Source organism: Sprattus sprattus (assembly GCF_963457725.1).
Source record: "Sprattus sprattus genome assembly, chromosome: 2".
NCBI classification, from domain to species: domain Eukaryota; kingdom Metazoa; phylum Chordata; class Actinopteri; order Clupeiformes; family Clupeidae; genus Sprattus; species Sprattus sprattus.
Window position 1 is genome coordinate 55,030,360 of NC_137921.1, and position 13,882 is coordinate 55,044,241.

The 13,882-nt window shown below is 44.2% G+C and overlaps 1 protein-coding gene across 1 annotated transcript; it reads left to right on the top strand.

The window, feature by feature from the left end:
• Positions 1–2,630: 2,630 nt before the first annotated feature.
• On the top strand, positions 2,631–11,814 carry tspan1 (tetraspanin 1; the record flags this gene model as incomplete). The annotated part of the gene is made up of 7 exons (XM_080860707.1): positions 2,631–2,687; positions 6,626–6,832; positions 7,331–7,405; positions 10,363–10,461; positions 10,650–10,790; positions 11,347–11,430; positions 11,761–11,814. 7 exons carry the CDS (start codon positions 2,631–2,633, stop codon positions 11,812–11,814), a joined length of 717 nt encoding a protein of 238 aa, XP_080716833.1.
• Between the last annotated feature and the right edge of the window lie 2,068 nt (positions 11,815–13,882).

Genomic DNA, 13,882 nt, shown 5'->3' on the forward strand with positions numbered 1-13,882 from the left:
TGCTGCACTGGTGCTGCGCTGGGGCTGCTATTGTTCCCCACTGCAGCAGCCACACAAGTGGAGCGTGTGGAACCAATTGGTTTATTAACAACACTAAGTGTGATCATTTCCCTGCAGCGATTAAGTTTACACATTATTGCAAAAGAATTGAACGTATCTTTGACCTCATGCTAAAATGCTGGCAGGGATGAATGTTAAACTGTAATGGGTTTTGTATCAGGGAAGGACAGTGGAAATTAAAGATTTGACAAATAAATCAAAAAATGTAATTTCTTTTTTTTATCATCCGCACTCTCATTTTTTACTGCCCATCCACAAAGATAATGGCATTTTTCTGGTAATCTCTTATTCTCTGCCTAGAATACAGTCATTACCATAAAACTGCAGAAAGCCACAGTGATGCCCGCCCGGGTAAACATCCCGTATTCTTTGTTCTTTGCTCTCGGTCCTCTCAGTGGACTACTCTCCATTACAGCGCTGATACTTGTTTTGTGAGTTCAGGGGTCGCATCTCCCCAGTAGCCCATAAATAGTGACTCCATCTCGGGGAGCTCTTAATGGTTGGGTCTCCTCTGGAGCCAGGACCTGGGCGCTGCTGGATGTATCACCTGGGTAGCTGCCCTGGGGGTGGGGGGGGTACTCAATCCAGCCAACCTCATTAAAGCGCCTCCACGTACACACACACCTCATCCCACCCAGCCATGTTTTACGGGCTCTGCCATCATCTCAGTGACGACCAGCCCTTGCATCTGCCATCACCGGGGTGATGATGAAAAAGTGGCCACCTAATAATTTCCTTTCTTTTCAACTGGGAATGTACAGGGTATGCACAAAGATTATTAACAGGTTTAAAATGGGAATGCACAGAGTATGCACAAAGATTATTAACAGGTTTAATAGCTAACGATGCCTGACAGGTGCTCTTCCCGCTGAGATTAAGGACTTGAGGGTTAATGATGGTATTGGTGAGACTGTCATAACTCACAATAGGGCCATTAAAGTGATATTACGGAGAGGACTGAATCAGATATGTGTTTAACTCCAGCAAGGTGGCATTGGGCCATTTATCATGTCTTTCATGGGATTTCACTGCCCACTGGGACCTCAAAGAGATGTGCAGAGAATCTCAAACTGACAAATAAAGAGAGAGAGAAAGAGCGAACGAAAGAAAGAAGGGATGAAAGAAAGAAAGAAATGTACCGGTAAAGAGGAGAGCGAGAAACAAAGAAAGACTGGGATGTGTAGTAAGAGAGCAATGCAGACTTACATGCTGACAAAGCAAGCAAGAAAGAAGTTAAAAGTCATTATAAATGCAGGTGAGAGGAGGGAAATTAGTGAGAAAGAGAAAGATAGGATAAGGAGTTCAGAGGAAGGGATAAAAGAGACCCAATCCATCCTTAAATCTAGTCTCCTCAGAGAACAATAGGCTGAGGAAGCCTGGAGCATTCCTCTCTGCCCTGGCTCACGCTCACACTCACGCTCACTGGTCCCTGAGATCATACATTTCATTTGAAATATGGATGGGGACACTTCTTCCCATTTTAATATGTGGAATAGAAGGGTCCCTTCATCTGGACTTCAGTTATTTATGCCATGATTTTCCAAATCTCAAAGTATTTTTCCCTTCTTATTGAGAGGTATTTTCTACCTGCTTTAAATGACCTGGAAGGTCTCAGCTGAATCGTGAGAGCTTTTCAGATTTGATTAGGTCCTTTGTTTCCTGTTGCACATTCCTCATTCAGCAAAGTGGACAAAAACGACACTTTCTCACCGGCAAGGCCATCAATCATTCACCTCAGTCAAAGACAACACAATGGAGAATTCATAAACACAGAGCACAGCGGAAAGCAAGGCAGTGGTGCAGTCACACTGCCCTCTAGTGCAGGGTGGTGAAAGCGTCACCTAGGAGAGTCACACAAAGGAACAAAAGGCAACACACACTAAGTGTGTCAGTTCAAGCAACGCTGGGAAGAGCCAGCATGAAGTCAACTGGTGTGTTAGCCGAACGGGCACGCTTCATTTACTGGTCAATTTCTGTCTCATCTGGTGCTCAGAGATCCAGGGCGCGGTACGAGGGTACCTCATGGTGCTGATCCAGCGGAGGATGCAGGCACCGATGAACTGCAACAAGACAATCCTCCTCCCCTCCCTCCCCCTCCCACCATACCACCCTCCAGCGCATACTCTTCCCCCTCCCTCTGCAGACCAGGTATGGTTCACCTGTCCCAACCACACCCATCTTTTTGTGGTCATCTCTGCCTCTTCCTCATGCGCACACACACACTCACACACAGATCTACATGTATGCACAAATACAGAGAAAGGAGAGACACAACACTCCGCAGTCCACTGCCTTGATTCACGAGTCTCAGCTGAACTAGAGTTCCTCAACACAGGTGAGTCTCGTGCCCACTCTATTTCACAGGTAAACACTGATTTCACATTAGAAACGTTGGAAGCTCTTTTGTTGAAAATGAGTGTGGATGTTGTTTCTGGAGGAAAGGTCACTACTCCTAGGCTGGAATATGTTTACTCAAGTGTGTGTTTTACTCTGTGTCCATGTGCAATTTACTCACGTGAGACCTCATCACGTATTCATGGTCATGCTTGTGTTTTTATTACAGATTCAACATGGGCTGTTTCACATTCGTCAAAGTAATGATGATTTTGTTCAACATGCTTATCTTTGTAAGTGTCCCTTTGCTTCCATTTACTGCCTATGTACGTATGTATATGGAGTGGGAGAGACCCATTGTGTTGATAGCCATTGCCTTTGTTCATTTATGACTTAAAATGTTTATGGCGACTGTCAAGAAGAAATCTGTGTGTTGGTGTGTGTGTGTGTGTGTGTGTGTGTGTGTGTGTGTGTGTGTGTGTGTGTGTGTGTGTGTGTGTGTGTGCGTGTGTGTGTGCGTGTGTGTGTGTGTGTGTGTGTGTGTGTGTGTGTGTGTGTGTGTGTGTGTTTGTGGAGCCTGAAAGCACAACAAATTATTTACGCTCGCTGCAATCAGGCAATGCAAACAGATATGTGAGGGGTTACTGAAATACTTCATGTCACTGAACACAAGTGTTTAAATGACACCATTTGCACGCTTGCTTTCTCACATGCAGCACTTTTCATCCCATTAACTTAAGATCTTTCAATTACGCCACCTTCTCTCCCAGGCTAATGATCACACCTAATGGCACGAGTGAAACGGAGGGAAACTTTGCCATCAGTAAGCAGATCTTTTGTCTCATTTTGTGCAGTGCCACCTGGATTAAAGAGTCATCATCAATCTCGCAGAACGCCATGAAAACCATGCCAGTTTAAATGCTTTTTCTCAGGCTTGATTTGTTTATTTGGGTAAAATGAGTTCACTATAGCAGTAGTGTATTTGGTGGACTGGTTGGTTGGTTGTCTAGTTGGTTGGCTGTAGGTTGTATGGTAATGCAGTATCGTAGAAGGAGACTGGACATAAGACCTGTCTGAGGGAGCAAAAGCAAATGTTCAGAGCGTCATGCCAATATGAAGTTGAAGCATGTTGGTTTCTGGTCTGGACTACTAAAATCATGGTTTGACAAAAGCCTTGTGGTTGGGCTGTCAGCAGTTTTTCAGTGGATTCAATCCAGCAGTTAAATTTGCATTTCAGTTTTCAGCGGGAGCACCATGTTGAAATTCAACTTAGAAAAAAAAGTGAGATGGAGAGGAAGAAGAAAATCAAAACAGGGATTGATATGAAAAGAGAAAGGGCAGGGAAAGAAGAAGGAGACACAAGGGGGGGTGTGATTATGTGAGCAGAGGGCCCATAAAGTTTAACAGCTCCTCTCTCTCTCCGTGCGATGCCTCCCATTCATCTCTTCATTCCAGCATCTGGGAGAAGAATAACAGACGAGTGGCACTGCCGCAGCCTATCCCCCAGTGGGCTTGGAAAAACATATATTTGGAAATACTTACAAATACCCAAGTAGATCGAAATCATAATATTTTCTCTTCCCGCGCGCTTCGTCTTATGCTGCTGCCAGCATACAATATTCAGATCGGACTTGGAATTGTATACTCAGGTTCTTCAGAACTCTTCCGAAGTTTTTCATCATTATTAGAATGTAATGTGTCGAAATGTGTTGTTCCTCCCGCTTTCCCATCTCTGTGTGATCCCAGTTGGGACTGTCTCCACCCAGGTGTTCTATTCCCGTTTGTCTTAAGGCAGCACTCGTCCTGCATGGAACAGGTAGAACTCCTTTGCTCTCCTCCCAGCAATCCTTTCCTTTCCACCAGTCTAATGGACTCCATTTCCCTCTGCTACTGCAAGCCGTTTCATTTCCTGGGTTTGGTCCCCCTGACATAACCTGATTTACATGTAATCTGTGCCAGGTGTGTATCTTCCTTTGACACACCATCCCACACACGTGGCATTTCATCAAAGGATTACCCAGCTAAAAAAAAGTGAATGCCAGGAGTAATTATGGGATGCTGGGAGGAAATGGTGGTTGACAAGGAGTTGGGGGTAATATGTTTGTCGTATCGTATTTGCCAAGAGGGGTAGAAGCAGGGGGGTGGCAGTGTGTGGTTGGGGGTGAGGGTGAGGCGGAGGAGGGCATTGAGGAAGAGTGTGTTCCCAGAGCCAGCTGGGGGAATCACGTAGAGGGAGGGAGGGAGGGAGAGAAGGAAGATTATTCTCGTGTGAGAGCCATCAGGGCTGATGTGTGTGGGGGAGGCAGGCTGACTTTCATGCAGCGCAGACAACCTACAGGGCGACGGCGGCTGAGCGCCTGTGACAGGCCAGATTAGCTGTGATGGGAAATATCAGCTTTCAGAGACGTCAGATACGCCAGAACCCAGCGCAGGCGAGGGCGTGGAGGGGAGGCTGGTGCGGGCCGCTCGTTAACCCACTATGCCTTGGCATCAGCGCCAGTTTGAGGTGCAAAAGCCCCAAAAGCACGTGTCACGAGAGAGCAGGGGTACTCTGACACATGCGTGGGAAGATGCGTTGGGGAACCTGTGGGAAAGACAAAGATTAGGCAAAGGGCACAGGCAGTCTCAGGATTCTGCATCTGTGATGTTATTACAAGTAATATAAGTGGAATCATTTATCATCTCCTTGCTATAACAAATAATAGCACTTTCGCTATTGTCAGATTACATTGGGCCTAATTTACATCTGCTTGTCATGATAATAGTTTAGAAGAAATGTAATGTCAGCATGCACTTTATTCTAAAATGGATCCCTGTAAGAACCACAAAATATATTTGAAATTGAGCTGGCCATAGTTGTTACCAATTACATTTATCAGCTAAATCTGTAGATTGGGTTTTACGAGAGCCAATCATTGAGTTATTCATGGACTCATATTACCCTTTTAGGTGAAAAAAATAGTCCTCAACCAGATGACATTCCATTAAATTAAATGTCACACATTCCCTGCAACTCTTAAAGGAGTGTTAGAAATGCTTGGCTCCAGGTGCTGTAAGTGGTCGGAGTATTTCATAAAGTAATATATAATATCTAGCGCATAATGACCAGTATTCCACTTCACTTCCTCTACTATAAATTATTTGAGATGTAATGGCTTGGCTAAAAGGGAGTGTTAATGAGGTGTTGGGCAGTGGAGTAATTATAGCGCTGCGCTGAGTGACTCTGGTGTTTATGACAGAGGAATCTGACATTGGGGGAAGAGAAGCAGGCTTGAGTGTTTTAGCCCGTTGCCCTAACTGGCAGCGCTGCAGCACCGGAGGAGGATTGAGATTTGGAATGGCAAGGATTTCACACGGAACACATAGCAGATAGCTGTTGTTTCCCATTTAACACCCCACCATAATCCAACAGCTTTCCGCTGTAAGAGTGTAAGGGCCTAAGGCAGTGCTCTTCCAGTAGGAGGCTGATCATTAGAGGGGTTTTTCCTTGGCGTGAGGAATACAGACCCAGGGAAAAGAGGGTCATGGGAATAGGGCAGGATTTTCTTTGGGGTGTTAAAAAAGAGGTCAAATCCTGGCGTGCTGATATCAAGTGCAGGGCCCCAGGCACCATGTCATTGTTTAAGCCAGACAAAAAAAGGTGAGAAGAAAATCCCCCTGCCTCTCTGCTGGAGGAAAAGAGACGTCACAGTGTTCACAGCCTAATGATAATCAGGTCTCAGGTGCTTACTTTGGGACAGCCAGGGTTGGAAAGGTTACTTTTTAATGTAATAGGTTACAGATTACTTGTTTCATATAATGTACCTATATTAATTACTTCATCAAAGTATTGTCAATAAATACATTTGTTATTTTTGATTACTTTTTGATTGCAAATTCAAACAAGAGAACTAATCAAAAACATCGTTCAAAATCGGAGCACATACAGCCTAATGGAAGGAGCCTGTCTACACAGCGAAAAGATGCAAAGCAACAGAATGAATGTTATATTTTTCATATAAGGTTTCATTTTGTTATGTGTTTCGTAATATTATGTTTTGGTAATCTGATCGTGAGCAAAACCCTCGGAAGTGCCATGTCTGACATACGACTTATTATGGCTTGTGTTGACATGGAATATCCCTGACACCTCAGGTAGGTTTGACGCTGTCTACAGACATTTTGGGATTCTGCTGCCCTGTTAATCCACATACATGCATTTGATAACACTCCAGCCTTGTGTCCTCTCCAGCTGTCGGGAGCCACCCTCCTGGCCATGGGCATCTGGGTGAGTGTGGACGGGAGCTCCTTCCTCAAGGTCCTGGGCCCCTTCTCCACCAATGCTATGCAGTTTGTCAACGTGGGCTTCTTCTGCATTGCCATCGGGGCAGTTCTGGTCCTGCTGGGCTTCATGGGATGCTATGGGGCTCAGAAGGAGAGCAGGTGTCTCCTCATCCTGGTAGGTGTTCCATCTTAGCCCTGCCTGAGGAAGGGTACAGGGTGGGGCCTGCTGGGGATCATCTATCACTGCGCTATATATAGGTCAGGGAAGAAGTTTCACGAGTAAAACTGAAATTTGAGTGAGGACTGTAACTGAGGCTGTTTCAGGGGATCTGCCTGTTTTACAAAAGATTCTTCTGCGCACGCCACCCGCTGTCATGCCACTTAGGGAGTTCGTTAGTTGTGCTCGGATTTAAATGTCAGAGTGTGTCTCATCATCATTCACTCTTGACGTGTTGTCAACCATGCTTTTGTTTTAACTTTTCCTTAATTTTTACTGATTTCTTTGTTACTGAAAAAGTGTCAAATTGTCTTATTTCTCTGTGTGTGATTCCTTCATCACTAGTCCTATTGCAACCTGTATAGCTATTATAGTATAGGGGGAAATGACATTACCCTTCATTTCCATATCATTTTATCATTTTTTTCTCCTTTGTCTCCCCCTCCTCCTCTGCAGTTCTTCGCCGTCATCCTGATCATCTTCATAGCGGAGGTGGCAGCTGGAGTGGTGGCCCTGGCGTACTCGTCATTTGTGAGTCTCCGCTCACCTCCCTTTGTGTTTTATTTCCATGTAAATTCCCATCATATTCCGATCCGTCATTAAATTACAGGGTTTGTGCCTGCCTCACTACATTTGCCCCCTTAATGACTCCTGGATTGCCTCAGGCAGTGTGCGAGGGCACTCACTTTAGCAATTTATTATGCTGAAATACTGAAGTTAAAGCATTTTATATGCAAAGCAGGAGATTTACATATATAGGTTCCCCCCGTTTAGTGAAATGTATAATAATTACAACCATTTGAGATGAGTTATATTTATAGGAGGAGAAAGAAGAATGCCTCCCAATGGAAAAAAATGGAAATTACGTTTTTGTAATTAAGAAATTCATCTGCAAAGTCCAAGAAAAATCAACAGTGCCCCATGCTAAAAACATTGCAATTTCCGCAGAGGGGACAAGTTGTTGTGACAAGTTGTTGCCTCTGAGAGCGGCGTTTCACCGTTATATTTGTTGTGTTGTGCTGTGGGCCTCCGAGTGGCAGGGCTCCCAGGTGTCTCAGAGGTCCTCCTTGTACTAATATCCAGCACTGCTGCCGGAGCTGTCAGTAGACCCAACATCAAACACGAGCAAGGTGATTGCAGATGCTGTCCTTCGAGGACCCGTTGCAAAATCGTCCTGCGGCTATTTTGTGAGAGAATAAATCAGCTAGCCCGTCGACATCCCCACAGCAGTGCCCAGCGGGAGGATGGCAGCCCATCAAGCACCTGGGCCATCGCTCTGCCGATGCATGTGCGCTGTGGTGGTGGGGGTGGGTGGGGGACTATTGAGGCGGTGGGCGAGAGTCACATGTCTGAATTATGGATGCCATGTTTGTTGCTTAGGGGACATTAGCTATGCACATCGCCATTTAATGTGCTGTTTGTTAACATCACAGTCCTTCAGTCATTCATTTATTCATTGGCATGACACGAGAAAGTGTAGTTTTAATAATGTATATGACAGGCTGTGAGTATCTGCCCATAGCTGGCTTCTCCATAAGATAGCAAGAACACAAAGCAAAGCAATAACATGACAACATGAATTTGAATAATAAGCCCATTTAGGGGAATATATCAGAGCTAAGATAAAAAAAACAGTGAGCTCAATTCCATATGAAATGCATAGTTGTTTTTTCCCCCACTCTCCTTCTCTCTTTGAATTTAATATTTTGTGCCTGGTGAATGCTTTATATTTCCCTCTAAACCAACATGGCACTTTTCTACCTCACAGGAAATGCAATATCCTCAGATAGCCAACCTAAATATAACCAATTTAGCAATGCATTAGGCGCTGCCATATTTGATTACCGTCTAGTTGACTGACTGTGGAGAGCATAGCACGGTAGCTTGCTTTAGGTCAGAATTTTGCATTTCAGATGTGATCTCAATCTGAATATATAGCCTGCTCGTAGCATGTTGGAAAAGGTGCGTTCCATGCAATAAGCTGAAAAGGTCAAGGGTTGAATGTTTGAACTTACTTCTGCATTTTTCCATTCCTTCTTTGTGCTGGTTGAGTTGCCTGAGCCTGTAGGTATTGTTGAAGGCGTAACTGAATATCAGTGTGGAAGAAGCCACGGTCTGCTGGTGAGCTGATAATGGATTTGATTAAGAGAAGAGACGGGAACCTTGGGTTGCTGGATCAGCAGAGGAGGGGAAAGTTATTGGCGCTGCGCTTTGTCCTGTCAGTGGTGTGAGGGAATGCCCTGAGACAGTGATGGATTAGCCTGAGTGGAATAACCCAGCTGATCTGCGCCCCTCTCGGCGCTTCACAGGGGACACTTTTAATTGTGGCTTGTCTGTGCAGCCCCTCAGGCACTGCCCAACACACACACACACACACACACACACACACACGCACTCACACACACACACACACACGCACTCACACTCACACACAGAAACACACACACACACACACACACACACACACACACACACACACACACACACACACACACACACACACACACACACACACACACATAAACACACACACACACACTCACACACAGAGACACATACACACACACACACACACACGCGCGCACTCACACACAGAAATACACACACACACACACACAGAGAGAGACACATACACACACACACACACACACACACACACACACACACACACACACACACACACACACACACACACACACACAGAGAGACACATACACACACACACACTCACACACACAGAGACACATACACACACACACACCACACCACAACACACATGCATACAGATAGACATACCGATTGACCCCACCTTCACCTATCACCTTTTAAACAAGTCCTGTGTATTGAAAGTCATGTGCGTTTAATAATAACTAACAATAGTGCCGCCAAAAATAGTTCAAATGAGAGGGGGATGGTGGGGGGCTGAGGAAGAGCAGAGGGGGAAAAGATGCAGGCAAGATGGGAAAAGCAAGAGAGAGGCAGCGTGAGAGAGTACAAAAGCTTCCTCTGTGCTGGTATTCTGCTTTGTTTGAACAAAGGCAATTGCTGCTTCAGTGCATCTTGTGGATGTTTGCAATCGTCGATATCTGGGATGAAAAATTATTTCGAAAATAATTAAATACAGTATAGAAAAAAACATTAATATAAATGTAAATGCAAAATATTTGATAAGGATAAATCCCCTAGTCTTTGGCGTAATTGCTTTGAGGGAGCATTCACATCGTAGGTCCTTTGTTGGGCTCTGCTTGTGATCAATCCCATTACTGATGCTTCCTGACTCTAGATCACACTCAACAACCACAAAGCTTCAGGTCATTGATGTGGAGGGAAAGTCTGTGTGATTGTGCCTTGTGAAAGAGTCTAGTGGGTGGTGTGTGTGAGAAGTAAAGGTGTCTAGTGTGAGGTGTGTGTGTGAAGTGAACCTAATGATATGAGTTTTGGGGTACTTCATGGCTGTGTGCGTGTGTCTGTGGCTGTCTTGTGCTCAGGCGGAGGGCATTCTGAAAGCTTGGGCAAGCACAGCCCTAAAAGACCAGTACGGCGCTGATCCTGTGGTCACAAAGATATGGAACACCACCATGACTGAAGTAAGCCTCAAGCACATGTGGATAACATATCCATTATACATATCAAAACATTTTCAAAGATAAGCATCACTTATCATCTTTTAATAAAAAAATTAAAAAAACTCAATCTTACAACAACAACAGCTGTTTCTCATTACATCCAATATATCTCTGACACACTTTTCACTTTTCATTGTTCATTGTTCCAGCTCAAGTGCTGTGGTTTCACCAACTACACCGACTTCTCCGACTCCTACTACTACAGCCACAACTACCAGAGCTACCCACCGACCTGCTGTGTGAACACCAAACCCTGTGGCCACACTTCTGCCCAACTCAGTGATATCCAGGTGAGACACACAGCTCTGCTTACCAGGGGTAGCTTGTCCATAAGGGCGATTAGGGAGATGCACTGCCTACGGGAAAAGGGAAGAAAGAAAAAAAAAAGTGCTTGCTGCTGCTTTCACACTGAGAACACAAATATCCTTTTTGGGCCCTCCTGTGTACATGATAAACGCTCTTTTAAAATGCCAGTGGTTTGGACAAAATGGCCCAACAGGCAAAATGTCAGTGTTGTGTATGTTGCTTGAGATTAAAGCATCTGGTAAATGTGAATGTACATCGATCGATGAGAGCCTGGTGAATGAGCACTATTAAATTAAATGGGTATGTCCTTATGTGCTGGCATCGAAAGCTTTCGAGTTTGTCTCTAAGCGGGTTCACACTTCAGGAGTCAGCAGAGTGTATGTGTGTGCATGTGTGCGTGTGTGTGTGTGTGTGTGTGTGTGTGTGTGTGTGTGTGTGTGTGTGTGTCTGTGTGTGTGTGTTTGTGTGTGTGTTTGTGTGTGTGATTTGTGTGCTCAGCATCCTGTAGTACAGTGATTGTTTTTTGTATTCTCCTCTTAGGGCTGCTTTGAACAACTGCTGACAACCCTCAAGAAGAATGCCAACATCGTTGGAGGAATTGCTGCGGGTATCTGTGGGGTAGAGGTAAAACCTTTCTCTTTTCCTTTCTTGCTCTTTCCCTTTCCTCTCTTTTTCTTTTCTTTTTTTTAATTTCTTTTTTTTTTCATCCAAATCTCATTTGCCATAATGGAGAAGTGTTTTGCATGTGTGGAACGATCCATGACGAGAGGCCTATGAGCGTTTATGACTTGTTGTACATTATCTGATTTGTCCAAAGAAATTGGGCGGGTAGGTCTGGAAACATTGGGATGTTCTACAGTCTCCATTAGGGGCTGTTAACAGAGAAGCCTGAGCAGTTAAAAAACAAGGAAATTATTCATCCATTCATTGAAATCATTGTTTGCTCTCTTTCAGGTGGCTGCAATGATCGTGTCCATGTACTTATACTGCTACCTGGACAAAAGATGACTTGTGGCCTAATTTGACTGCAGTATGACTGTCTGTGTGTGTGTGACACAGGCATGAGTTAATAATGTCACTAATGGCTTGTCAGCCAGTATAAGATAATCCATAGGATACATTTACTAGAACATACAACTAGGGGAAAAAACTGTAATAAAGGAAATATGCATTTTATGTAAATAGTTTTAAATCTATATTGGAAGTTGGAAGCTGGTCACAATGGAATGGAATTATTCCTGTGTATAATTTTATCATAAGTCATTTTATTATTTTTTCCTTTCTGTTCCTCATAAACTGTATTATATTCAATATACATTTTAATATAATATGCCTATCTTGGGGGTCATTTCATGTATACCGACAAAAATTGTCTACCAGACTGAAATAATAAAACAGATATTGATGATTCTATCTTCTTAATATGGCATTGTCGGTTATTTATAATTCTATGCTGATTATGTTCCTGGCATCGAGTGGCCCATTTAACTGTGAACATATTCATAGAGAGTGCATTGAGCTGCTATTTGTGAATGCAATATGTATGCGTATATGGCAACTATGGGAGATATCAATAATGTAAAAGGCAACCAGGCATTTCAGATAGGTTTCCCTTGTTCTTCAGTCTCTGACACACAGATGATCTACGTGACTGAGTTAAGACAACCAGCCACGCTCTCCTGCTTTGATCCCCAACCTAATACTGTAAATTCACACTCGTGTTTGCTTATTGCATGACGTTGGTGGACATGTTGTCTGAGTGGGGGACACTAAAGAAAAATCCATTGTACACACAGATATGATATCTGCTGAACCCAGCACTGTGAGGTAGATCAAAGCCTTTCTAGGAGGCTCTGCATACAAACAGTACCTTACGTCCCACTGCACCTATTTGTCATAATCACACATTTCTCTGGCAGTGTGGCAGCACCGCACGGTAAATATTAGTTTGGCGGTGCGCTGTAGCATGGCGGACATGTTTGTTATTGTCGCCTCTTACTCTCGCCATCCTTTGTTTACCTCAATTAAATGAACCGTAGAGCAAGTGTGTATGTTTACATATAAGAATTAATGAAGGACAATTCCAACTGTTGTCAGGTAGGTGATAAATAGCGAGTTGTAACAAAGTGAGCCCACCATTTCATGTTTGTTTTACTGCAAAGTGTCTCAGAGGATTAGTTTTATGGAAGCCAGCATGTCATTATGTCAATCTGACAAACCAGAATGTAGTTAATAAAGTCAGTTGTTACTGGTGGCTGTCATTTTAACACAGAAAGTGTAGTAACATAACAAAGGTCCAAATACACATCTGTAGAAATTATGCTTTGCCAACTTCAGGTCAAAGTGAACAAAAAAAATGCAACTTTGAAAGCAGACACCAGTTAGAAATAAATACTGATGTCTGCTTATGGGAGTTGTAATAAAGAGCTTATGCAGGACTCATTAAGTGCCCTAATGAAACATCTCAACAGCCATTTCTGTGAGGGTGAAGAGACGTAGTGACTTAAGTGGTGGGCACGCTGCAAAGGCCGTTTCTCCATTTGGAGTGCATCTTTCCTGAAAGATGCACTCCAAATGGAGAAACGGCCTTTGCAGCGTGCCCACCACTTAAGTCACTTTCTCAGTCCAGTGGTTTGGGGAGCCAGCACGCAGCACGGAGAGGAGGGGAGAGGATAGGAGAGGGAGTCTACGCTAACAGCACAGGGCTGGCTCATGCTGGGAGTAAAAGCGCCTTTTAACTGCCTGAGTGTCCATGTGCAGGGAGCTGGAAGCAATCTCCCCCCCAGCACCAGCTCACTCCATACGGACTTCATGGGGGGAGAAAAGAAAATGGACCCTAAGTGAGCGTGCAGAAGAGTACACAGTGCATTATCTTCAACACACACACACACACACACACACACACACACACACAGACATCACCAGTGTTGAGTATATCAGACACACAAACATACACACACATTCCGGCCTAAATCAGATCAACTGTGCCGTGTGGGGACACACAAAACACCCTGCACCACAAAAATATTGCTCCTCTTAACATACACACCCCCACACACACACACACACACAATCA